Below are 27,453 nucleotides of genomic sequence, written 5' to 3' on the forward strand. Positions count from 1 at the left end.
CAGGTCAGAATCTCTAACTTCTCATTTCAGAACAATTATTTCCTGTTTGAAGCCATGGACAACTTTATTAGGTATTTCTTGCATAACTGATCTTTCTGTGACCCTGTAGTTCAGCGCCTCAGAGTATGAAGAAGATACTGTGTCTGTCTTATGGTCACTTTGAATGACACTCATCTGTTTACTAAAGAGTATTAAGGGGCATGGTCACCTCTGGGTGCTGATTTTCCTTCTTCTGAAAGCTTCTGAAGGGTTGCCTTGGATGGCAGGTACGTTAATTGTCGGCTGTGTTTTCGGGGCATGAACTGGAAATGAGGATGATGACCTGCTAGGTGGTAAAATTATCCATCTTAGACCTGCAAATGGATGTCAAGTTCTGAAACACTGGGGGGAGGCTGATGAAAGAAGTCCATAGACGGTGTGGCAGATCAGTGCTTTACAGTTCCTGAGGATTTCAGGGCACGGTGTTTTTGTTTGGTCCAAGGGAACAAAATACATTAGACAAAATAAGCCTGGCCTTTCACTGGTGGCTCAGAGCCTCAAAATTAGATCACAAACGCAACACCAGCTTATTACAGGTAGCTGGTCTCTCTAGGACCTCTCTTAAGTTCTCCAACCAAATCCATTTTCACAGTGTCCCCAGGCAGACCCTTCAGTCCCATCACTGTGGGCAAGGTCCTTCACGATCAGGCTCCTGATCAGCTCCTTAACTCCATCCCTGTCATTTCCTTCCTTCTGCTCTGGCCTTTCCCTGAGTTGCAATGAATTTACAGTTTCCAGAATTTGCCAGACCTCCCCTTTCTTCTCCAAGTCTTTGTACATTGGAACACCCTTTGTTTTCTTTTTTTGCCAGGTGAAATTTCACTTCTCTGTTAGATTTCAGCCCAAATGCCATTTCCTCCCTGGCCTCCCAGGCGAGGTTGGGTCACTTTGGGCCGTGGTCCCACCGCAGCAACTTCTCTTTCTCTGAATAAGTGCTTGTAAGATACTTGTTGAGAATATGCCTCCCTCATGGGGATATATGACACATTCACTGCTAAGGCCCCAGTGCCCAGCACATAGTAGGTCCTCCATAAACATGTGCTGAATGAAGGAGTAGCAGGAAGCTAAAGATTGTCTGGATAGCATAAAGGAAGTGGGGAAATTCTGAATGTCTGTTCCTTTGGTTTTACTGCAAAGCTGATTGGCTGGCGGGGTAAATTATAAAATATTTTTGCTGGTAGGATGTGAAAAACAGGTGACTCCCTCGGGAATGATAACGGTTAGTGGATGGCTCTTGGAAAAGTCACTCATTGACTTCGTCTGTGGGTTTCTGTGCTTCTGTGGTGAGTCACATTCTGGCGATAATAAAGGAATAAATCTAAGGTGGAATATTAGCTGCTGTGTGACTTTGGACACATTACTCAACTTCCCTCATCTGTAAAATGGGGATGATAATCATATCTGTTACACAGGGTGATTGTGAGGCTCAGATGAGAAAATGCACACAGATCACCCAGCACAGTGCTTGGCACATAGTATGTTCAGTAATTTAAGCCTCTACCACCATGGTTGGGGCTCCTGTCCAAGGCAGGCATCTCTACTCTGAAGTGCAGAAGCCAACAGACTTGAATCTCATGAAGTCAGGGCCTGATAATTTGATGAGGTCACCCTCTGAGGGTGGAGCAAGACTTCTCTGTCTGCAATGCCATCACCAATCCACACTATCAAAAGCCATCTCTCCCATGCCGGGCACTCCCTGAAGCCAAAGTGAAAATGGAACACCATCAGAGACAACGCTAACAGATCACCATCAACACTCACCCCACTGTACCATTTGAACTGCTTCCCCACCAAAATGCTCTGCGGACAGAAGTGAATTAACTCCCTGGATCCAGTTCTGGCTTTTGACCGAGGTGGCAGTCTCGTTCTCTGGCCTGACATCATGATCTCTGCCCAAAAGCAGTTCGTGCTGCTGGTTAATCTACACTAACATCCACCCCGGTCGTGGATTCCAGCAGGAAGAAGCATGTCTACTTTGTTTCATTTCTAAGTGGCAGAATAATTAAAATGCTGGCAAAAGGAAAAAAGGGTGAATGAGGGTAGTTTGAGACCTAGGAGACTGGATATACCGTAGGGCTGGGTCCCCGGCAGCCCTAACGTACACTTTATCCTTCCTGATCTGAGTGGCTTCCATGTTATATTGTGACCATCTCCCATGGGTGTAGTTGACTGGTGGGGGGAACCCGGAGTGAATTCTAGGGGGCATCAGGGGACTTGATGTGCCTGTTCTGTCTGCCGGGGCTGGCACTTGGCTCCTTCTACACCTTTACTTTCCCTCGGAGGCCCCAGAGATTGCAGGGGGGGAGTACACTGGTCCCGCTGGAGGGCTTAACCTCTCGGAGCCTCAGTTTCATCTCTGCAGAAGAGACTCGTTGGAGTGGGATTGTTGAAAGGATTCAAGGAGAAAAAAAAACATTTAAAGCACTTAGCCCTGTGCCAGGCACTTAGCAAGCACTTAAAGAACAGGATTTGAAGCTATTTTGGACTTCTCAGTTCATCTAATACAGCCATCGCCATATTACACTGAAGGGAATGAAAAGCCAAGGGGTGGTCCCGTGTTCCAGGTCACACTGGCGGGGGGAAGAGCTGGGGTCCCATCCCAGGTCCCCTCGTTCACAACGTCTTTTTTCAGTGGACTCCACTGGATCTCAGGACTCACAGGGCTCAGCTGAGCTCTTCAATACATCACATTTCTCAGACTTTGCACCTTTGCCCCCTCCAACTGAGTCTTCACGCTCAACATCCGCTCAGTCCCTAAATCCCATTCATGCCCCTTCCAAAATATCCTGCAAAAATGCCTCCTGTTTTCCTGCCACATGGCCATTGTGGCTGCTGCTCGGTCTGGAAGGTTCTCCCCTCCTCCTTACTCATGGCCGGCCCCTTTAAGTTTCAGCTTCATGTCTCCTCCTTGGGGAGATGGGCCAGGGCCATCCCAGATGAGGGAACACCGCTCCTGCCTTCTCTCCGTCTCCCTCCCTCGCTCCAGTTCGTGGCCTGTACAGCAATGCCCTCACTCTATAGTTTCCTTTCCTTTTAAATTCAGTCTCCTCTTCTAAACGTGAGCTCCCAAAGGACAGGGAACATGTCCTCCTCGCTCACGGCTGTGTCTCTAGCACCTGGCACAATCCACGACACACAGGTGCTCGGTAAATATATCCTGGGTGAAGGAATGAATGAAAGAATGAACAGATTCCAGAAACAGCCTATTCGGTAACCCCTGGATAGGACCAAGGAAAGGATTTTTAACTTGCTGGGAGAGGGACCTGGACACCTGCTTGTCCCCGTTCTTGGCCCCCTAAAAGAACAGCGCAAGGCTAACCCACCAGACAGGGACTCTTCCAAGCAGGCAACCCACACAAAAGCACATCTTGCAGTCGGGGGAAATGGGCGGATAGTTGCTAATTGCGACTTCCAACTGGGCTGATCTTTCAAAAGTTCGAAAGGCGCCTGCCTCCAGAAATCCCAGGCTGCTACTGCTGCTGGGGCTGGAGAGGGAGGAGAGGAGGGCTGCGCCTGGGCGCCTCTCGGGCTGGCACGCAGAAGCCACATCTCCTACCCCTCCCTTCCCCCCTCCCAGCTCCTCTCCAAGAGAGGAAGCAATGCAGATGGAGACGAGAAATAAATATTCCTGCCTGCTCTGTGCCACTGCAGACGTCTTCCAAAATGTCTGGCTTGGACCATGAAATCAAGCCCACCCAGGAAAGGAGGCGCTCAGCAGGAGAAAGAGGGGGAAAAGGGTGGCATATTTGTCGGTACTTGTCAGCTTTCTGGGGGACAGAGCACATGGCTCAGACTTGGCAGCCCTGCTGAGGTGGGGACGTGGTAAGTGCACAGTAATACTTGAAGAACTAAATCCGAAATGGGAGCGGAGTTAAGGAAATCCTGCCAGGGTGTCGGCACCATCTCTAGGCCTTTGTCCAGGGTCCCTGGACCCACAGCTGGTTCTCTTATCCTTGACTTCAAGCCTCTTTCCACAATACCGGCTGCCTGTGCTCAGCCCTCACACCCCGACTCCACTCGGGGGTAATTAACACAAATGGGCTGCAGGGAAGTCTTCAGAGGCCCCTGGAAATTTGGGCAGGAGCTCAAATGCACGCGTGGAGAGATTCCTGCCACCTCGAAGTGCAGCCTGAGTTCTCCAACACTAGAACACCAGCGGGGATGGGAACACAGGCTGCAAATGATAAGTGGGTGCTTTTGGCCTTGGGGGAGCCAAGTGTGTGGGAGAAGTGTCACTAAGGAAGGGAAGTTACAGGCCCAGCAACAGCCCCTGTTCTGAGGTTCTGGGGACTTCAGGAGGCCTGCTGTGCGGCTGCAAAATGTCTCCGAGAAGGGAGATGAGAGGATGAGAAATTCAGCTGGAAAGCTCCTTCCTGCAGGAAGGTGCTAGGTCTTCTTTGTTTCCAACCTCCCGTGAGCATCTCCCTGGTCCCTGGTCCTTGATACGGCTGCCGCCGGACCACCTTTCACTAGTTCCCCTGGTAAGTCAGTCATTGGTGGGGGGTTGTGGCGGGTGGGGGGGAGCGGCTTGGTGGATTGAATTCTGCTAGATAAAGAGCAGAGGGGCTTTTCTGGTTTGTACTGGTTCAAATCCAGGACCATAAAAACAGTTGCCTAAAGTGAAGACTCAAAGAAAGTGGTATCTTTTGTGGGTGTCAGGGGAACATTTTCCAGAGATGCTGCGTCTAATTCTGCCTCATTTCACCATTGCCATGACTTCACTGAAGAATGAAAGATTATCTAATATTTCCCACTCATGTGCCCTGAATCCTTCTTTATAACTCTTCCCCACTCATTTGCCCATCTGCCTCCTAGTGCCAGGCAATTGCCAGCTGAATCCCACTCTCTCCAGGAAGCTGTTCGTTCAGTGGTGGGGAGAAGCTGGCAGAAGACCTGGGTTCCTGTCCCCAGTCTTCTCATGGCTGTGTGACCTTAGACAGCTCACTCCCCCTCTCTGGGCCTTGGTGTTTTTTCTTTATCAAAGGAGTGGGTTGGACAGGTTTCCTTTCCACTGTGACACATTATGGGTGGTTCTACTGAGTGACTCGATAGAATTCCTACTGTCATCATCTTCTTCCTACCCCACCTTCACCAATTAATTCTAGGGACCAAGGTCATCACATTTTCAGGATTGAGTTCAATCCGTATACTTGGGAAGATCAGAGCTACGTATCAGAAAAAGCTGGACGTGTAGACCATGTGCATATACACAATCCAAAAATTGCTTTAAATGTTTGCTGGCTACATTTTCCCTAATTCCTAGGAAATTTAACATGTGGGTTAGGGAAACACCAAAGTCGGGTATGTTTGGAAAGAACTACGTGCACTTATGTCTGCACTGTACAATAATCATATTTGTTACCTTTTATTAATAAGAGCTGCCATTTAGTGAAGCCTCTTACGTGTTAGGATGACGCTAAGCTCTATCGACACTTACATCATTATCCTCACAACAGCTCGTTACGGATGACATGACCCACTTCCCACTCACAAACAACATTGCTAGGTGACCACCATGAACACACAACCCAGAAACAAAGTGACACAATGGTACACCTCCCCCAAACCAAAACCAAGTCTCAGAGAGGGTGAGACACCTACTCTAGATCACACAGCTGGACAATATTGGTAACAGGGTTTGGACCCGGTTCTGTTGGATTCCGAAGATGAGGATGTGCTACTCACTCCCTGGGCCTCGTCTTGGCACTGAGAGCCTCTCTAGGGGATTCTTCACACCATAAGGCTGTTTCAAAGACCAGAGACGGTGAGTCCTAAACTGACTGCCTTTCCTCTGGTGCTGTCACAGGAAAGCAGCTGGCCTCAGAGCCAGCAAGAACCCTGCCATCAGAAATGGCAGGACAGCAGGCAGCTGCAGTCCGCCTGGCACAGGAGCGATGGGAGAACTGGGCCCCCACGAAGCAGCCCGTGGACAGCGACCACCTCCGGTGATCACTCACCTACACACAATTCGGCGGGCTTCTGCCCAACACCTAACTCACTTCCAGCCCCACGCCCAGTTCTGCCCAGAATCAGAAGTTCTCAGCACGCGTACAGACTGGATCATCTGCTCGAGAGGGCGTAAACTCCAGCACCCCCAAACCCAGGCAGGTACGTGAATGAGCGAAACAGCCAGGAAGGGGCTGCCGGGAGCTGACAAACACGCGTCTGGTCCGTGGGGATGACCCGCCGCAGCCGCCGCGGACTGGTGCGCTGCGCCCATGCAGACCCAGCGCTGCCGCCCGCCCGCCCTACGGAGACACCCTGGAATACGAACATCTCTGTGAGTTCTCTCGATTCTTAAATGCGGGCCACTAATTCAGGAAAGAACGCATACCCGATGCAGTGAGGACCAAATCAAACCTATTTACAAGCTCTGTCTGACTTGGAAGGCTCCATCTGTAGCCTCTAACATTAATTCTCCTCATTTGCAGATGACAAAGCTGTACCCCGGAAACATGAAGTGATCTCCCCGAGACAGCTAAGGTGGGTGCAGGCCGGCAACCCTCTCTTTGGATACATATGTACATACATATAGAGACATACGTGCATCTGTGCACATACCTATACATACATACATGTTATATAGCCACAAATGAAAAAGAAAGGATTTGGGATTACGCATTGTCTGAAATGTTCTGCTCATTCTACTGGTGTCACGATTACACATCGGTAGTTAATGTAAAAACTGCAATTAACACAATACACAAACCAAAACCCAAATGATGCAACACAACAGCCCCCCCTCCCAGAAACCCAAACCCAAACCCAAACTAGAACAAAAACCAGAAAAGAAAGCTCTTTACTTACGGTAAACGACAGAAAGGAAGAAAACAAAGTTCCCTCGTCATATCTGGATAATTTTGCCAGCACTCCTTCCAAGATTGTCACGAACTAGTAAAACAGCAAAAAAAAAAAAAAAAAAAAAGGAAAAAGAATGATTACTTCAAACTGTGACTGTTCACAATAAAGAGCAGCGTTTCCCAACCGCCCGGAGACCAGCAATGAGCCCTCGCTCATGTTCAAGTTCTATTATTCGGTTCCCGTCTTTGGGGAAAGGAATAGACTCCCTTCACATAGAAATATTTGACTTATTCGGCTTTCTCTTCATTATTATGTGATTGCAAATATAGAGTGTTACAGAAGTGCAAAGTGACAAAATATTATTGAGTTGCATCTAGCACGCGATAATATTAAATGCACTTTTCAAAATCCAAAACTGCGCAAAGCAGTTTTTACGTTACATATTAGCACTACATTTAATCCAATCTATTTTTATTTGTATTTTATCAGTAATTTGGGGGAAACAGAAGTTTAGCACTGGCAAATATAAATGTCTTCCCATTCAGCATTACTTAGTTAAAATTCTATAATTCATGAGGGTGACTGAAATAGCTTTATCTGACTTTTCTGTTTTATTATGACTCTCACTGCATGTGAAACTAGGGGAAAGGGGGTTTTCAGGATGGCAGAATTCCTTATTACCGTTTAACTTTCTGTTTTGAAAAAAAAAATCTAACTTTGTCAATGCCGAAAAACAAAACAAATTTCTTTCGCATAACCGAGTGCAATGTTTGGGGCCAAATTCTTATTAAGGTAACCTATGTCGCTTCATCAATTTATCTTCACACGGCTTGCAATCATCAGAAAAAATCATTCGGCGCTGAGGATGGGTGACGTACAGTCTTGTTTCCTGAGAAATACAAGTCCCCAGCGCAACTTTTTAACGTGTTACATTTTAATGGAAATGCAGACATAACAAAGCAATGTTCACAATGAAACATTTCACCTGGAGCTGAAGGTTACCTTTGCAACCAGGAGTGTTATCATTTCTTTAACAGTTTCTTCAATTAGTTCGTCTATTTTTGAATGGTACTGATGCTAAAGAACACAGAAAGACAAATATTAGCATGTTTGAGAGGTGATGGCATTGCGTCTGCCGGTAATTTTTAGACAACGCAATTTATAAATAAAGCCTGGCCTGCAGACCCAGTTTATTTCTATAGTCACAGAAGCAGCTGTAAGATTCTGACTCCAGGTTTTTGATGAAGGGAGATTTGAAGCTCTTAAAAAAATTACCAGGCGCATTCTTCCTCACCCAAAGCTTTTGCTGGCTTTGACATGTGTAGACACACACACATTTACAAACAGCAAGCATAGATGGCTTACTGGTCTGGCTGTTTGCTGATCTGGGTCTGATAAAACAAGATACCACGATGATTTAATAGAGGGGATGAAAATTATCTTTGGGAAACTGCTGGGGGATGTGACTTACGGAGTCACAAATTCCAAAGGGAATTTGACCAAGATACTGATTGATTTTGCAAAACGTGTTCTCAAATCATCAGATCTTTCTGGTTAATGCCTGAGAGCTCCCCAGTTCTGTCTCCAGGTGTTGACTCAGTATGGTAGCAAAGTGTCTCTTTCTGAACCCTGTGTCAGCCACACATTTCCTTCATTCGTGGAGAAGCAGACCCAGGCTTAGAGCCTCTCCTGAGACGGCTGCTAAGTTTTTCAATTTCTCTAACTGCTGCTGTCAATTAAACTTAAACACTAATGCAAAAACAAACCCCCACATAAACAAAAATCTGCTGTAGTTGCCAGGAAAAAAGAAAAAGCGATTTCAACAGAAGATACCGTATGCCAGCTCCTTGACATTTATAAGATCACTTTAGTATCCATTTGAATTATTCCATATTTCCTTAATAAAAAATAACAATGCAAAACATTGCTATTTGGAAAGGAAAAATACACTTACCCACTCTTTAGCAAACTTTCAGAAGGATGATTAATGAGGAATGGAGAAGAAAAAGGAACAGTGCAAATAAAAATTAGGACAAAAGGACACGTGAGACAATCAAAATTAAACCAACCATCCAAAAAGCTATGAACACAGACAGAAATAATAAGCCATAGTAATGTGGTTTGATATTCTGATAACTGGCAATCGAAAGCGAGCAAAGGGATGTGAATGAGGTTAATTCATTTAAAGTCATGGGTGACGTTTTGATTGTAATTGGAAGACCTAGATAAAGCCCCAGGGCAAAGATGGGAAGTCATGATGCCTAAAAAAATACAGCTCAGTTTCCTCATCTGTAAAAAACAAACAAACAAACAAACAAAAACCCCCAGATAATTCTACTACCACCCAGGACCAATGAGAAGGGGAGGAAAGCCAGGACAAATGACTGATTTTGGAAAGGGAATGAGGCAAATCTTGCATGAAGATACTTAGCAAGTTTGTTCTGTTTTAATACTATCACCATTACATTATTAGTGGTACTAGTATTTAAAAACCAGAGTGAAGTCCTTTCCTGGCAGTCCTACTCTCAGGCTCTTAGATCTGTTTTGAAGATCAAATTGAGGGTCTAGGTGTGAAAGCATTTTGCCAACTATAATTGCAATTCAAATATTATTTGTTGAAGGTCAAGAAGATAAAGGTAGGGAGAGGGCGTCGCCTTATTGCTCAGTCATCTCACTGTAGTTTCCTTTTAGCTGATTAGAGGAAATGGCCCACATTCTGTCCTGATGAATCAGGACCCATCATGTGTCTACTGCTGGCTTCATGAAAGGATTTACTTGTAAGTGGCAGAAACCTGAAGGTCAGCGTGAAAACTATCTGCAGAATTCTGCGCCCGAAACACAAAGAAAGATGTCAGAGCCAAAGAATTCAGAAATACTGACACATTCCTGGGCTCCCAATTCATCTTTCGGTCTTGAGATAAGATTCAGAATCACCTTCCCTCCGCAGGTGACTGCCTCACTTTGCTAGATTTTCTTTGGAATTGCTGTATATGATTCACATTTATTAAATTAATTAGGAGGCTTCACTGACTCAGAAAAGCTAGTTGCAGGCAAAACAATATCATATGAAATATTAGGTGAGGGGCTTCTAACCAAGCAAAGAAGGGAAAAATCTCTTGAAACACTTGGCCGAAGTGGCCAAGGGAGCCAAGAGCGGTCACACAATGCACCAAGAAAGATGGAGACTCTTGGTCTGAGGAGTTAACCATGGTCACCCTTTCTTGAAAGATAAACAACCTTTTCATCCTCCAAGGAATCCAAACTGAAGTATATGGAGACGTGGGGGTTTATGGGAACCTCTTCCTATCTGCAATATTTCCATGCCAAACACGGCCCACCTTCCCTCCACGCGGTCCCACTGCACCTCCCTTTCTCTCTAAGTGAATAATATTATGATCTCCACTCCTGTCAATCTCTACTGGTCTATTTCTCATCTCCTCCACGTGGCTAGAATTACCCCTGTTGGGAATACAATCATCATCTCCACCTAATGGAGTAATGAAACCATGCATGGAAACATGGTTTAGAAACTCAGAAGTGCCACCCGTCAGAATGACTATTACAATTACTAACTGATTAGCATGGTAATTACATGTTTGCATACATTTCTCTAAATTCATCTAAAATCTATACACTTCATTGTATGTAAATTATAACCCGAGTTAAGTAAAACCTACTTTGGGAAAGACAGGTGGTCAGGGTAATATCCACTCTGCTTATCATGTGGCAAAGGGGTACATGTCAAAGCAGCCCCCATTCCTATTCAAGTGATTGCAAAACACATGAATTTCCTTGATCAGGTTCTCCTGAGACTTAATTTGAGGGATTTGCTTTTCTGGAGCAATAGTGAGTACTCTGCTTTCGCTCCACTCTTTCTTAGGAGATACATTGCTCCATGCACATGAAAAGGTCCATAAAGGAGACAGAAATACTACTGGGGCATCTTTTACTTACCACCCCCTTAACTAAACTATCTTGTCAGAAAATTTCTTGCAGTCATATTTCTTGCAGTCTATCTGCCTTCTAATTTGGGAACCAAGAGGGATCCTTTCTATTTTTGCATTTTCCGTTCCTCTCTGTTGGCCTTCTTAGGTTGCCTTGACCCTCATAAAAATAACAATATCCTGAAGTTATATTCTGGGGCACTACATGCTGGCGATCGCAAGGAAACTACTCATCTTCAATGGCATGGAAAGTTTTCAGACTTTACTTTTGCTACTGACGAGCTCAGTTGCAACAAACTCACAATCACTTTGTGAAAATTATTCCACTCGACTTCCTGTGCTGCACATTTTGCCTTGTCATGGAACAGATTGTGTGTATGTTGTCTTTCTGTTAAGACCATCTGACCTTGGAAATGAGATGAAAACACACTAGACCAAGTGAGAAACTATTTAATACACAATTTCCCCTCTATGGGTGCCTTCACAAATTTTAATGAACAAATAAATATTTAAGATGGAAAAGTATGGTTAACAAATGTTGCAACAGCTGCCTTTAACTGCGACTTCACCCTAGGGATGAAATTCAGGAAGTGATCTTAAAATTGGAGACTACTGTGCCACCTGGTTGGTCTCTAGCCCAAAATACCGTGAGGGAGTTGGAACCCAGGTGAGAGCAGGTGTTAGTAACTAGATCTATAATATGAGTTTATGATCCAATATCACAAAGTGAAAACTACATGAAAACACTGGGCTTTTCTCCTCCCAGTTTCATGATGTTTCTAGCCACCCTTGGCCAACCTCATTTTAACAATTCAGTTTCGACTTTGGAGATGAATATCCCCATTCTACAAAGTGAGAAGAGGGAAGGAGAGACCATTTGCAGGAACTTCTCCATGACAGTTCTACTCAAGGTCGCAGCCACAGAGCAAGGTCCTTCAGAGGAAGTATATATTTACATATGTACTGGCTTCATTCTGACTGTCCTCAGTCACTTGGCATTTTAAGGTCAGAAGAGGCCTCATTTCTCACAAGCTGGTCACTTAGGTGCCTCTGATTCAACTATACGAAGGAGAAATGGCCCAGCAAGTCTCTGGCGTGGCTTGAGAAATGGATAGGCTTAGGGTAAGAATCACAGACCAGAACACAGTACTGGATGGCCCTTCACAAAGATCATTTAATCTGGGGGGGGGGTGTGAACTAGTTTAGGCAACATGGGATATGTTTATCAGTCTCAGCTAATGTTTTCATTAAAAAAAAACCCCAATATGTTGAATCATCGGGGAGGGGGGTAACTCATGAAGTCTTTTCTACTCTATCAAATAGAACAATGTCCAGAAAGAAGTAGTCACTGCCGTTTTGCCTCAAAAATGTTACTATTTGGGGAATATCCAAGCCAGCATTCTCATCTTACATCCAGAAATTAGGAAGGCTTATCCCCAAATTTGACAAGCCACATACCTCTCTAAGGTTGTAAGTTGCATGCTCTCTCTCTCATGAGACACACGATGACAGCAAGGTTATGAGAGTAAGTGACTTGCTCAACGTCATACAGGTTGGTAGCTAAGGTGTGGAGTCCATGTGATGTAGGGATTAAGCCACTGGGCAATTTATTCTAGAAAATCAAGACTTCAAGTTTAAGCCAAGGTCATTCTACTCTAGCACAGAAGTGGTGAGTGGCAAAGATAACAGACAGGGTCCACTGGGACAATATCCACTTGTGATTTCTCAGTACCAACCAGCAACTATAGTTTGGCCTACCAAGGTCCACCCACAGGTCCCCTGCCATTACACAGTGAAATTGTATGGAAGTATTTCCCCCCTGAGATATGGCTTCATGCATTTCATCAGATTTTCTGACCACCTCCCCTCCACCCTACCCAATCCCGTCCACTCTCTCCAAAGCCCAGTTTAAAAAAAAAAGGTCAGAGTGATGGGGCTTCTTTGATGGGATTGTTTAGCCGTCTGCTCAGGTATGTGGGAGCTGTATAAACACGGCCACAACGGAATCAGTCTGAAGAGAGACTGTAAAAGCTACCAACCCTGCCCTACTGAGAACGGTGTCATTCTTGTGAAACTCAGTTAAAGCGGACATCTCAAGCAGCTGGGAGGGAAAAAGACAAAGTGGACTCCGTAAAACTTAAAAAAGAGATTTGTGCTTCTTACCGAGAAAGTGGAAAAACAAAACAAAACAAAACAAAACAAAACCACAACCCACAAAAGGCAAGAAAATAGTTACCAATCATATATATGATAATGGTCTAGTATCCAGAATCTATACGGAGCCCTTGAATGATACAGGACAAACCAATTTAAAAAATAAACAAGGGATTTGAATGAATAGACATTTCCTCAAAGAAGAGCTATAAGCAATCAAAAGCACATGAAAAGATGGCCAACATCACTGCAAATCAAAACCATAACGAGGTACCATCTTACACACAGTAGGCTGCCCAGAACAAAAAAGCTAGATAAAAAGAAGCTCTGGCTAAGCTGCGGAGAAATAGGATTTCTCACCCACTGCTGGTGGGAATGCAAAATGGTGCAGCCACTTTGGAAAATGGTTTGGCTATTCCTCGACTAGCTAAACATAGAGTTACCGTGTGACCCAGCAACTTCACTCTTTGGCACCTATTCAAGAAGCTGACAACATAGGTCCACATGGAAACTTGTACAGGAACATTCAAGGCAGCATTACTCGTAGCAGCTAAAAAGTAGAAACAACTCAAATGTCCATCAACGGATGACGTGACAAATAAAATGTGGTATATCCACGTAACAGAATATTACGTAGCTATAAAAAGCATGCACAACATGGATGAATCTTGAAAACATGATGCCACGTGAAAGAAACCAGCTGCCAAAGGCCACACATGGTATTTCTTTTATATGGACTGCTCGGAAGAGGCAAATCCTTAGAGACAGCAAGTGGAGTGGTGGTTACCTGGGGCTGGGGAGGGAGGGTTGGGGAATGACTACTAATGGGTCTGGTTTCTTTTTAGGATGATGAGAATGTCCTACAATTGACTGTGACGATGGCTGCATAACTTTGTGAATATATTAAAAACTATTCAGCTGTACACTTTAAAAGGGTGATTTTATGATATGCGAACTCTACCTCAATCTAAAAAAAAGAAGCTCAAGAGGAGAATATTTTAGAAGGGAAGGGATTCAGGAAAGTTTGAACTCAGTGGGGTCTTAATGAACTTCAGAGGTCACCAAAAACAGGGTTTTTATAGTGGGCTCTGTGAAGCCTAAGAGATTGCTCAGAGTCCCGCAGAGAATTGTGGGTAGGTGGGGGGACTGGGGGGCAGTGAAGAAACGCAGAGGTGAAGAGAAATATGGTAGCTTGAGCTCTGGGTTCCCTCTTCCTTGATCCCCTGCCCCCCCCATTTCATCCAGAACAACTCTGATTTTATTTGTTTCATATAAATAAATGAAACCTGGTCTTCTTGGTAAGGTTTGCAGAATTGATCCCACAACTAAAAACAGCCCGAATAAAACTAGAAGCATGCTATCATTTTACAGATGAGGAAACTGAGGTTGAAAGAGACTGAGTGACTTGACCAGACTGGTTGCAGCATAGCCAGGGCAAGAGTCCCAGTGTCTGGACACCCAAACCACACCTTCCTCAGGAGGCTGTCCTTTGTACCTCAGCCCTTCTCCTTAACTCTTTGTGGACACTGAGCCTCTGGACCAGGGGTTCTCAAAATGTGGTCTCCAGACCAGCCAGTAGTATCAGCATCACTGGGGAATTTGTCAGAAATGCAATTTCCTGAACCACACCCCAGACCTATCAGAAACTCGTGAGGTGGGACCCAATAACCTGGGTTTTAAGAAGCTCTCTGGATAAGACTGACAGAGTCTGAAATTTGAGAACAACTGCTCCAGCTCATTCTCATGCGGCAAATGGAGCCAGGCAGAGAATCACCAGCACCTTGCACTTGACCCCAGGGCCTAGAATACACTCCCTGGGGAAAGGTATCCACTAAGACAACCAGTCAGGAGCAGAAGCTAACGGGGATGGCTGAGGAAGCCGATCTGGAGGGGAAAGAAGGTTAGAGATGATCTTGCCAGGAAGAGAATACCACCAACCCACATTTAAAAATGGAAGGTGCCGAAAGAGAAAATAAATAACGAATAAGGAGCAAATATAATTTAGTAAAAATTCTGAGCGTGTTAAGGCTGGTATCGAAAGATCTGATTTAGGAGCAATTTATGCCAATTGGCAACAACACGAGAGTTGCCAGAAATGTTTCTGAATTAATTCTAAATTGGTATATGAATATCTAGCTGGCTTAAGGCCATCAGAGAAAAATGATCACGATAGTCTTTAATCAAGCCCAAGTTGCTGTTTCTTTCTCCTTTACATTTTAAATACCACTTGCGAATTGGAAACTTTGCAAAGGACTAAACTTTCGGTCAGGGAAGATTCACAATCAATTCCGTCTAAAGAAAACGGAAAGTCTGTGATTTCTTGGAAATTCAAAGCCTGCTGGCTGGGGGGACTGGGTAGCAGGGTGACAGAACATTATACATCCCGGAAGTTGCCTGATGTAAGGAAGAGTGTTCCTCTGTTGTCCAGATGTTCCAAGTGACAAAATGCACTTCAAATGTGAAAATGACTTGCTTCCTGGAAAACAGATCTGTTGGCGATGCCAGCCTGTTCACTAAGGTCATCGAACTTCATCTGACTTCAAGGAACTTTATGGCCACCCCCAGCTCCAGCCAAGAATCACTTCTAAGTGACTGGCATCACCATCAGCAAATGCCTTAGAAATTTACTTAACAAACAGATCCCAAACATTCATCCGTGGCTTCATCCACAAATGTTAAGAGTATATTTCTGAAACTAGCAGACCAGGGTAGATGGAAGGAATTTGTGAAGTTTTCTTCTACGTGATCGATAAGAGGAGGGAAAAAAAAAAATCTGTTTTTTTTTTTTTTTTTTTTTTTACCTCTTGGCCCATTTCCATGCTGCAAAGTTTTGTTGATTGAGCTTTGGCATCAACCATAACATTAAACATGGTGCATATTGACTGTGGGACTCGAAAATCTGTTGATCGACTGGTTTTTTGCAGCTTAACTTCAAATGCAATCCTGGTTCTATTAAAACAAAGTAGGAAAAGACCAATTCAGCATTCAGATGGCAGCAGGTGGAGGAGACATTTTCTGAGAGGTCAGTGAAAAAGAGAATTGAAGGCTGTAATCAGTTTCAATCGACAATGACTTCACATGTGTTCTTTTTCAAATGACTTTCCCGGCTAAGGAAGGCCTATTCACAGAGACAGCCACGCAAACCCCTCCTTTCTCGGCAGTACGTGGAACACCTGTAGCTTGGCGTTTTTCTGTCTATAGTTCACACGCTATGGAGAACCCTAATTGCAGGAGAATGAATCAATGAACAAAACTCCAATTACAGCAGCATTATAGCATGTAAAAGTTCTCTCACATCGGCAACTGCTTATCTTCAATCACTTCATTAAAAAAAAAAAACCCAAAAAACAAAAAAGGAGCTTCTAATCTTCGAAAATCTCATGGGGGGAAATATCTTAAATGACAGTTAATCTTTCTTTTTTCTTTCTTTCTGATTTTAAGAGAGTGACGTGAAAAAAAAAATCCAACAAGCTTATTCTATTGCTTTAGAGACTAAAAAAAATAAGATGGCTACCCTTGGGGAGGAGGGTGAAATTAGGAGCAGTCACACTAGGGGACTTGCAGAAGGTCTGTTTGTGTGCTTTTGCAACGTCAGTGTATTACTTCGCAATAAGGAAATATTATTTTTGTAAGTAAAACTATAATATACTTACCATTTCAAGAAATATGCAAAGGTGGAACCTTAATGTGATCTAATTTTGACGTAGGTCAAATTATGACCCAACCAATGTGCTAACTGCTCACAGGACAAACCTAGTCCAGCATATGGCCAGCGGGTAACACAGGGGTGAGATTTCACCCTTGATATCAACATCGTAAAGGGGACTGGTTAGATTTTTTAAAAGGTTTCGGAGAAGTGGGTCACATCAGCACGTGCTTTTAAAGAAAAGCACCTGGTCGGGAAGAGGTTTTGCAAAAGCTCCCTTCGCCCAGTGCGTCCTTTCTGCCTCGTTCACTGTCGGGTTCTGGAGATCATGCAGCCACCGGGAAAGCATTGCTTTAAGAGGTATTTGTAGCAGTTTTCTAACAGTGCACAGGGAGGACCACACAGCTAGTTCGCTCAGGAAGGGATGCCAGCTTGCTAACACACCCTGGGTGCATGCAGGGAAGCCAAGTATAATTTCTAAGGTTGGAAGCCCAGCTCTTAAGGGAAAAAAAAAAACAAACTTAAAAAAAAAACCCAACCCTTAAAACACTCCTATATATTATATGATCATGTTAAAGATAAATGTATCTTGGCTTCTAAAGGCTCGGCGCACTGAAGTAGCTTTCTAATCGTGATGATCATTTTAAGCTACGTCGCAAATACATCACTTTCTGGTTTTGCGAAAAGGAGGCCTGATGGGCCGGGACTGCGTTGGACAGGTCCCTGTGCTGATCTTCAGAGGTTTGGGGGCCAGTTCCGGCCCAATCTGAGACATGGAAATGCTAAATCACTCCCTTACAATGAAGTAATCGTCTTCTGTTCTCACGGGAGAGCTGTTCCCAGCCTGGGAGGGCGCGGCTGTGAAGAGAGGATGCTGAATGCAAGATGAATACGACTGAGGGGTCACTTCATCTACTTTGTCTCCAAGGGCAGAGTTAGGCTGCCTGATTTGCTGTGGAGCACGGTGCGTGACACGGACTAAACCAGAGGCTCTGTGAGTCCATCAAATGAATGATTTAAACTGCTTAGAAACCTGGAAATAAGGAGCGCCTGATTGACTTTTTGGCACTGCATATTTACATCCAAGAAATCATGCTCGTGTCCTTCTAGAACAAGGCCCTCTTGCTCTGTCCCAAAGAGGAAAGCAAACGTTCTAGGTTCTTGGTGTGGATTGAAAGTCTTAAAACATCCCCGGACTTTCTCATGCTTTACTCCCTTGAATCTGGAGGCCTGAGGGTGATACCTGCTCCTGTGTTGGCCCCTAGCTGCTTTTATCTGGGGCCTAAATTTAAAAGGACATTTGTGTGTCCCGGGCCAGGTGTACACGAGCAGTTGATCAACTTCTGTTAATAAAACGTTGCTTAACGGCTGCTTTGTGCCAAGCATGAGGCTGGGGCGTGGGGAGGGTCAGGATTCAGAATGAATTAAGATACACTCCCTTCCTTGGAGTGGCTCCCCCAGTTTGAGATGGCTGATCTGTAAAGACACGTGGTAAGGGAGACAAGAGAGTCACCGTCCACCTTTCACATCCATGTCTCTTTCTCCCTGTTTCTTACTCCCTACTCAGGACTCTGGCCTCTCAGAGAAGAGCATACATGTCTGTCCGTACAGTTGTGAGCACAGATCAGAAGCCACTAAGTGTTCATTCTAGTGCATTGTAGCCGCTGGTACAGATCAAGGGGGACTGCCCTGCGAGGAGTTTCTGGTGGAATGGTTTGGCTCTGGGGAAAGACTTACTTTTCCTAAAATTGATACAGACCATATAAGAAATGGTGGAAATTCAAACCCCTAAGGAAAGACTTTGACCTCTGAGTCTGAGAGCGAGGCCTGCCTCTGGTTCTAAGAGTGGGAAGAAAAAGAGCAAAACACAAAAACCTCCATCACCGGGCCTTTAAGCTTCCAGAAGAGCCATTGGACACCTGCCCGGATTCTCCACAGCACGATTCTCGCCCTAGTTCCTGCGGAGACGCTCCCCTACCTGCAACCGTGTTGTTCTTTTGCCCTTTCGGTTTCCAGTTTTGATGCTGTTACTTCTCTTTTCTTCCTCCAAGATAGAAAATCACAGATTCCGACCGCTCTCAGCCAAACCCAGCCCCCGTCACACACCAATGATCCATCAACTAAACTACACAACATCTGGAGACCTGGAGGGGCTGGAGCTGCCTGGGGGATTTTTTTTTTTTTGAATGCGGAGAAATTATGGAACAGTTATGAACTGGAAAAGAACTTGGATGTGTGTCTGGGGATAGAGAGGGTGATGATAATGATGTCAAATCAGACGGATTTCAGTTCTGTCTCTGACATTCAGATGGAGACGCTCCCTGAGGGGAAGGGACGCGATCTCTCATTCTTCTTGATTCGCCAAGAACTTAGCCCCGTGCCCGGCACACGGGAGGAGCCCAGACAAGCTTTGCTGAATGGATGTGTACTGCCCTCATTCTTCTTCTCCTTTCTCAGCAAAGTCTACCTAGGAACTTCAAGGACCGCGTTCCCACCTCAAACCTCTATGCCATGGTCATAAAATGGGCCACTTGTAGAAAATCAAAATGCACATGTCATGCCTCCTGCTCCTTTGTTGATACTTGGCTAGATTCTGGGCACGGAGTGTGTGCTCCACTTCGAGCCAGGACACAGAGTGAGTGATGCTGCAGGGGTCCTGCCCACGGTGCTGGGAAGTCGAGGGATCCCTGCTCCCTGGCCTGGATACACCGGCTCCAGAAGTGGAGCTGCCTTTTTTTTCTCCCATCCAGCTATCCATCCACGCTCACACGCATACGTTTAACAAATATTCATCAATTAAATATTCTGTGCCAGACTCTTCTGGATACTGGGGATACAGACACAAGAAGGACCCTCTTCTCGTGCAGCTAAATGAAAAACTGGCAGCCACAGTGGGTTTGGAACAGAAGCTACAACTGGGTGACCACCACTCCAGCTGACTCGGACAAACCGTCACCTTCCCCAAAACCCTCCAAATCATGGCCACCTCTCAGAGTGGCCACCTTCCTGTCCCTGAGTCAGGGTCCCGGGCGCGAGGTGTGCAGGCCCTGTCCAGCCACCTAGGCTCACCTTTTGACACAAGATTCAATCATGTCACTCGCCATCAGCTTCAGCCGCTGCTCCAGGTGCTTCCCAAACTCTTCCTCGGGCCAGTGCAAGTCCCGAATGAAGGTCTGAAGGGCATCGAGTTTCCAGAACAGATCTTCTGAAGTCCCTGATCCGTTACTGGCAGGATAAGAATCAGAAAAATCAGAGTCACCCACTGCCGGCCTAGGGTTCTGAGAAAGCTAACACAAAAACAGCTAGGGGCTAGGGGGCTTAAGGCAAACAGTGGCTTCAACATACAAAACGACGCGTGTTGGCGGTGGAGGTGGGGGAGATCTCCACCGGCCGATTTTGAGTTTTACCATACATGACTTGGTCGGCTTCGTTGGGCCAATGATTCCAGACCAGAGAGACGTCCGAGGGAGGTGCTGCCCCAGGAGGAGAACCATGTATGGTAAAAATCAGCCTTCTTTTAATAACCACATTAACACATGTGATGATTCGGATGAAGGCCACGAACCACGGGAGAAGTTAAGTCTCAGCGGAGAATAACTACATGGCAACATGCAGTTATTCAAGGTCAGGGTTTCATGCATTCCCCCGGCTCCTCTCCAGAGCAGGGGCCTCCCTCTTGGAGACTGCACAAGACTTTCAGTTTTAAAAGGACAGTGCTAACAAAGTGGTGGGCGAGGACCCGCTTTCTGCCTTGAAGAGCTGGGAAGAAACTGGGGTGACTCAAATCAAGACGAGTTCACCTGGAGACCTTGAATCCAAGATTCTTGTTCGGTTTGGTGATTAGTCCAATTGTCAGAGACCGGCCCGTGGCACGGGCCGTCCCAGGACAAGGTGAGGTCGGTGGGGAGCGGAGGTGAGTGGACAAGGGATATTTGCAAAGCTTTAGGGCTCAAAACCTGAGCTCTTTGACCGTTGCACCATCTTACCCAGTCCTCTGTACAGATGGAGAAATTGGTTTCGATTCCTTTCTGTACAATGACGTCTAAGACACTTTTACCAGGGGCATCGACGGAAAGCCTGTGTACGGGAAATGCCTCACCTCGCGCCCTCTCGCCCTTCTGTGGCTGGCTTTCTCTTTTGTGACAACCCCCTTTGGAGCTCTGAGGGGTGGCCACCCTCCACCCTCTTCCTCGCATACCACTAATGCTAACACGGCAGTTTATCAAATGTCCAACATACCATGCATTACCACTTGTTCTGACATCGTCTATAGAAACAGATGAGAGTGGGTGTTTCTATTGTGACAGATGCCAGCTGCATTGAATTAATGCTTCAGAGAGAGAGAGAGAGATACAGCTATAGTGCATAAATGCATACACAGCTACTGCGGGGAGGCGGGGGCAAACTCCCAACATGCCGGGAGGGCGTCTACGGCCTGGACCAACAGGGTAATGCTTTCAAGGACAGACCGGCCTGAGGTCAGTACGGAAGATGTATCTGACACGAAGGAGCAGGTAACATGGAAACACGTCCTTAAAATGAAAGGTGGCAAAGGAGGAAACTGAAATTATGAAAAGATATAGAATCAGGCATTTCCTGGTGGGTGACCGAGAATCTACGCCTTCTTTCCAGGTACTGCCATTCAGTGCTGTTCAAAAATGGGGGAACACATGGTTTCTCCATGGAGAGTCCAGCCTTCCCCTTGTCCTGTCCTCTGCTCGGGAAAAAGAAACCCCAACTTTGTCTAGTTCTAAACCCCGTTTTGGAACTGCACGGTTGTATGTTTTAAATCATTAAGTACATATGAATGCAATAATTGGTATTTATTACAACAACATTTTGACACCCATCTGGTTTCAGAGTTTCAAAAAATTCTTCTAGGGTTTTTTTTTTTTCTTTGAAGAGCTTATTATTAAGTTTTGACATGAGGAAAAGAATATTTTCTTTTTATTTTTAAGATAAACTGTTAATGTTAAGGCAATAGCACCAAGATTATTTTGATTGCTGAGCAGTTACCAAAATGTGTTCCCACTTATGCCTTAATTAATGGAAGGGAGACCATTATCTGCTTTATTACAATGTCTTGATTCATATCTTTTCAAAAACAGTGTCACAGAGCATGCACAGAAGGAGGTAAGAGAAGCTTTCAGATATTTATTTTTTTAAATTTTTAACAGAGACTACCTGATCTAACTTTTAATAGAGTCATCTTAGCATGAATATGATTCATGGGTTTTTTTTTTAAAAAGGTTTTTTTTTTTTCCAGATACAAATTTTGGAGGTTTTAATTTGTCTTTAAAAAAAAAAAAATTCTGACACATTGACCAGATGATTTTGTTGTGGACTTGTGAGTGAATAGGGTTAAAAAAAAAAAGTATATATATATATTAGGCCGCTTTGGAGGAATCAAGTAGAGCCGTCATTTTCAAGTCCTGGCCCCTACCTGGATGACTGCAGAAATAAAAATGTTGAAATCCATCTTGATAAATGCGATTCTGAGATTTCAAACCATCACTGCCAGTTTCAGATCATTTTTTATTCCTTTGATAATAACACTTCCCTTTGAAAATGTGCCAATTTATTCTTTCAAGAAAAAAGCTTATCTGGCCTATAATTAGCTGTGGTCTAAGAAAAGGATCAAAGGAGGGTCGAGAATCGCTCAGCCTTCTTTCACTCATTAAATCATGCATGTGGTTCTAATTTCATTTCCCTGAGGTAGGATTTTGGGGTGCTGGATCTTCTTGCTAAGGAAAGGAGGAGAAAGGCTTCATTTCCCAAGCAGAAGAAATGGCTTCTCAACCCCTATCCTTCAAACCGCTGGCTTTAAAGGGGTGACCTGACCTCCAAGAGAAACAAACCCCTCCCATTGCTGGCATCTGTACGGATGAGCGGAGAGACTGGCCCTACATCCAGACCGCAGGTGATGCGGCTACCCCGAAATCTAATGATCTGTTGCTTGAATCTTGCATTCTTAAATTTACAGATCTTGCTACCTCTCAGGGCTCCGAACTGAATTATGGCCTTGGAGCGTATCTTTAAATAACGTTTACATTACTAAGGTTGGGTCCATTCAGACATTTTCATTTAGCCCTGAACATACTGTTAATACTTCTTGCCATTTGCTGACACCAGAAATATGCTTTATGGTTTAGATGGTCTCTAGGATGTTTTTTATTTAAAAAAAAAACAAACAAAAACCAACCAACAAGCCAAAAAATAGCTTCTAGGTAGGTGTGCTTTCCTCTCTAATTTGGATCAAGCCAGAAATGATTGGCCAGCCCAGCAAAGAGGTTTCCCAGACTATTTCTGGATGATTAACTCCCCAAATCATGTCACCTGCATTAAAGAAACAAAACAAAACAAACCAAAACATGGGAAGAAAGAATTCTTTTGCAAAAGAATTCAGGAAGTGAAACACAGTCCTCAAATGTTCAGTGGGCGTAAGACAAATTGTTAGCGCTGTATATATAGCAAACGCCTTACAAACACGTTGGATGCCAGAAATAAACAATATTGTCTCTGTATGATCAGCAAAATATGTCTAATTATCCATCTCCATCTCTGTTATATAGGATGTATAGAAATAAACAATACATATCCATGCCAAGATCACTTAAATTTAAATTAGAGCTAATGTGAACTGAATACACACTCAGCATCATATATAGCAGCCATCCATGACGGTGCCGAAAAAGTAGGCATTTGTGGGATGCCTAGAGGGATGTTAACTGGTAGATTTGGTACTTTGGGAAGGTTCACATTGGGTAGGTTCACATTGGGTAGATTACTGGTTAAACTCCTGTGGAAGAAACAGACAGAAAGAAAAAATACCATCACAGTGACAATGCAGATGTGGCAGAAGCACACGACAATTGTAAATAAACCGGCTAAATCCACAGCAAGACAACAGCGAAAACTTAAGTGACACATTTCAGAAAGCAGCTTACGGATGGGGAGCTGTGGTGTGGCTCAGTCTTTAGAAAGAAAAGGTAAAAGTGAATGGGGAAAAAAAAATGAACCACAGAGCGACTTAAAAGCGTGGACACTCATGGACCCCTATATACAATGATCGTGTTATTTAGATGTCTTTGTGAGGGGCCTTCAGCTTTCAGATCCATTGCCATGTGGGTCTAGACCTTGTCTCGTACTAAGAACTTGAAGTTCATGGAATTCTTGGCATTGCTGTGGCAAGGGCTGCAGTGAGGTGGCTGGGACAAAGAAATGGCGGAGAGCTTTCATTTTCTTACTCTTATTTACAAATGATTTTTGATAGAGGCACATTTCTTAAGTCAGATAGTAGATACAAGACAGAACAGGAAATTCACCCACTTGAATGCATACATAATGGTAATGGACAGAAATGGAATTCTTTCCAACTGCAGCTTACTTCTGAAGACAGGTGTATGTGCGATGAAGCATCAGAGTTGACGGCCAAGATAAAGGAATTGGATCAAGAAGAATGATGAAGTTTGCACGATGTTTTAGAGCACTTAAAGAAAATGGAAACATCCCCTTCCAAACTAAGTCCAGGTAAAATGGAGAAATGTTTACACTCCAAAAAAAAAAGGGGGGGGGGGGAAGAAAAGGATCCCCAAATTCAGCTCTTACAATAAATTCTTTGACCACGAGTGGATTTAAAATGCAGCCTTCTGTTATAAGCAATTACCCTGGAAATTGAGATAAAGACTGGAAAAAGGCACGACAAAGGCTTGTGGGGGGGCTGTGGGTGCTCCCTTTCCGGATCTGTGTGATTGTTACATGGATGTGTTCGACTTGTGAATATTAATCAAACTTCATATTTTCTGTAAAAAGGTTAACATTTAAGTTAAAAATTAATAAACAGTTAAAAAGGTGATCTCTTATCAGCTTTTTGTGTTTTGAACAAAGATTCATCAAACTGATGGGATGAAAGAGAGATGGATGGCTTTATGAGTCAAGAGAGAAAATAAAACCAAACAAAAACCCCCAAGCGAATCGACCATATCTCTTGGGAGGGACTGTACCATATACTGCTCAGCACGCTGGCACCGCATGATTCTGTAGTGGCATTTTAAGGGTGTTCCATCCAGCCAAAGTCACTGGCACAGTGGAGCCCAGCCTAACTGCATCTGAGAGGAGCCTTCCTGTTTAAGTGGAGTTGACAGCATTTTGGCAAAGAAGTTGAGGTTTTCTTTTTGGATCTTGCAGGAGAAGAGCAAGTTTTGCCAAAGCAGCTCTGCCCCGGGCAAGCTGTATTTGACTAACACAACTCTTGAAAGGGTTGGAGCTGCCTCTGGGCTTGCTTCGGGGGCCAAACCTCCCGAGAAGTCCAAAACTGTGGACTCTGGACACAGTCTGGACACCTGTCTCCCTCTAGAATCAAGCTACCTTTTCACGATGGGAATACAGCCCTGGCTGGTAGATGGAAACACTTGGAATGCAAAAGTGCTAAGCTGGTATTCTCTCCCTTAAGGGAAACAGGTATCTCACAGGTTGGTCCTTTACACTTCACGACTGGGGAAAGCCAATGACACTTTTCTACTAGGGACAAAAGGGCGCTCTCGTGGGAACAGTCAAGGGAAGATGAGCTAAAGCTGACTATTAAGCGGAAGGGAAAATGGAACTTTTCCTTCCATGTTTCTCTGTTTATCTGGGGAATTTGCGTTTGAATTCGGTCCCTGGTGGTTCTCAGTCTTAAACACTGCTATGTAACAAAATCGTTGGCGATTTCCACTGAGACATGTGTAAGCTTATATAAGCAAATGTGATCATTAAATGATACACACGCTGAATATTGATCAAGGAATTAGGAGATCTTTCGAGATGGCAGCCTGGAAAGTTAAAATGTCAATTCTGAGCAAATTGAAAAGTAGCTAGGAATGAATAACACATAAATGTATGCAAAAGCAACTTAATTTAAACATATTAGCGGATGGTGGGGACACAAATTAGAAATGAGCTTTGTTTTGCACGTGAAGATTAAAAAAAAACTTATATTAATCAAAACATATTGTATTTGTAAAATATGACGTTTTGGCTGGACTGCTGCACTGGATTCACAGGAACATTTCCTTCCTATGATATATTATCATGATCTACTTTTAAAAGGCGGACGAAACATGCTTGCTATTTCTGCTTTTAGCAAAATAGTGTAGTTAGCGTATTACTGATGTTATTAAGAATTCAGCTGGATATTAATAACTTACATTAATAATCAAAGAGGCAATTTCAAGCATTATATGTGACTAATACACATGTGAAAAGGGGGAGTTTTCTAGGAGCACTCAGGTCAGACCAGGCCTGAAGCTGCTGATGGATATAACAAATTATCATTTTAGAGGACCCGTTACCAACTACCTAAAAATAAGTCCAGCATGCTTCTCTGTGAAAATTATAATTGGGTATCTCTGGATAGTGTACGAGTGTAAACTGCAACCTTAACAACTGATGTATGTTAAAAATCAGACTCGTTCATCTTGGGGACTGCGGAAAAAGGATCGCTCCCATTCAGGTCAAAGGACCCCCCACCCCCACCCCGGAGCACTGCATTAAAAGAGTCTGCTCTCTCTCCTGTGGATGAAAGCCACAAACGTGTGCATGTCTCCTCATTTCTATGGACGGTAAAGTCATTCCTTACTTCTAGGATCCATTCTAATAAGGTGATGTCTCTGTGCAGAGAGGACACGGTTGGGTCTTAAAGTCTTCTGCTTTAGATTTGTGGATGGGTTAGACTTCAGACACAGAATGCCTCCCATTGAGCGAGCCATTTGTTGGCTGAATAGATGAAGTACGTCCCGCCTTCTCTTGGTGCTCGGAACCGTGAACCCTCTCCCACTGCTTACTCACTCTTGGGTCTCATCCTTACTCTGGGGCACGGGGCAATCTTAGATATCTTCCTAGAGTTTAAGGGGGTATTTCTCAAGCTTTTATCTATTATCACCACCAGACCCCCACAACTGCCTTCTCCATGAAAGTTGAATACCACCAAGATATCTGTTCATGTACTGTGCATAGACCTTTACACAAATACATAAAAAGTGTAAGATTTTTGTTTGTTTGTTTCTTTGCCTTTCCCCTGCCTCCAAGAACCAATTTTCACCATCCTTGGGAGCTGTAAAGCCCCTGTTTAGAGTGTGTGACCTAGAGAATCAAGCTCTAAACTTCATGGGAGTTTTAGAATCTCCCAACTGTCTCTCCAACTTTATGGCTTGCCTCTGGTATAATCCATACTGGCCCCAACCGAACATTCACGGTTTCTACTGCTTACCCCCTGCTCCCCCAATTTTCCTTACGCTTATGCTCTTTCCTTGCACCCCTACCCCTTGCAAAATAGCCCCCAAGCTATTTCCTTTATGACCTCAGTGGGGGTTCATTCCCTTCCACCTGCACGCTCATAACTCTTTCTTACGTTCTTTGTACATTTGTACATCGGTAAACATTTAAAGTCATTTTTCTTAGGTGCATGTTGCTCAGACATGATCAGTGGAAAACATCTTTTCTTTCTTTCTTTTTTTTTTTTTTTTTTGCTTTTCTCTCCCCATACTTTTCCTATGGTATCCTTACAATTCTCAGCCTGTGTGGGTTCCTTAATAAACGTCAGTGAATCAGTAAGTATTTATTGAATGCGTGTTATATCCCCGGTCCTGTTCTAGGTGCTGGGGGGGGGGCAGTGCTGATTAAATGCGTATGTGGGCTGAATACGGAAAAACCACATTTCCCAGAATGTTAGTGTTGGGAACTCTTGGGTATTCAAAGTTCTGGTTTTACAAAGGAGGATACTGAGGCTCAGGAAGGTCATCTGACTTGCCAAGTCACCCAGCAAGTTAGTGGCAGAGTTACAAGTTCTGACATCTAGTCTAGTACTTGCCTATTTCATATCAGGCCACCTAC

General features: G+C 44.3%; 1 protein-coding gene across 3 annotated transcripts in view; it reads right to left on the reverse strand.

The window, feature by feature from the left end:
* CADPS (calcium dependent secretion activator) overlaps window positions 1-27,453 on the reverse strand; it is a 414,447-nt gene that overhangs the window by 60,907 nt on the left and 326,087 nt on the right. For 2 of the 3 annotated variants that reach the window (XM_072941600.1, XM_072941598.1), the window contains exons 21-24: window positions 19,654-19,809; window positions 15,740-15,887; window positions 7,843-7,917; window positions 6,847-6,930 (exon numbers count right to left, since the gene is read on the reverse strand). In XM_072941600.1, the coding sequence (XP_072797701.1) occupies window positions 6,847-6,930; window positions 7,843-7,917; window positions 15,740-15,887; window positions 19,654-19,809 (463 nt within the window). Of the gene's footprint in view, window positions 1-6,846; window positions 6,931-7,842; window positions 7,918-15,739; window positions 15,888-19,653; window positions 19,810-23,236; window positions 23,384-27,453 lie in introns of all 3 variants that reach the window. The other variant, XM_072941599.1, reaches the window with a different exon arrangement.

This window comes from Vicugna pacos, chromosome 17, assembly GCF_048564905.1.
Source record: "Vicugna pacos chromosome 17, VicPac4, whole genome shotgun sequence".
Taxonomy (NCBI): domain Eukaryota; kingdom Metazoa; phylum Chordata; class Mammalia; order Artiodactyla; family Camelidae; genus Vicugna; species Vicugna pacos.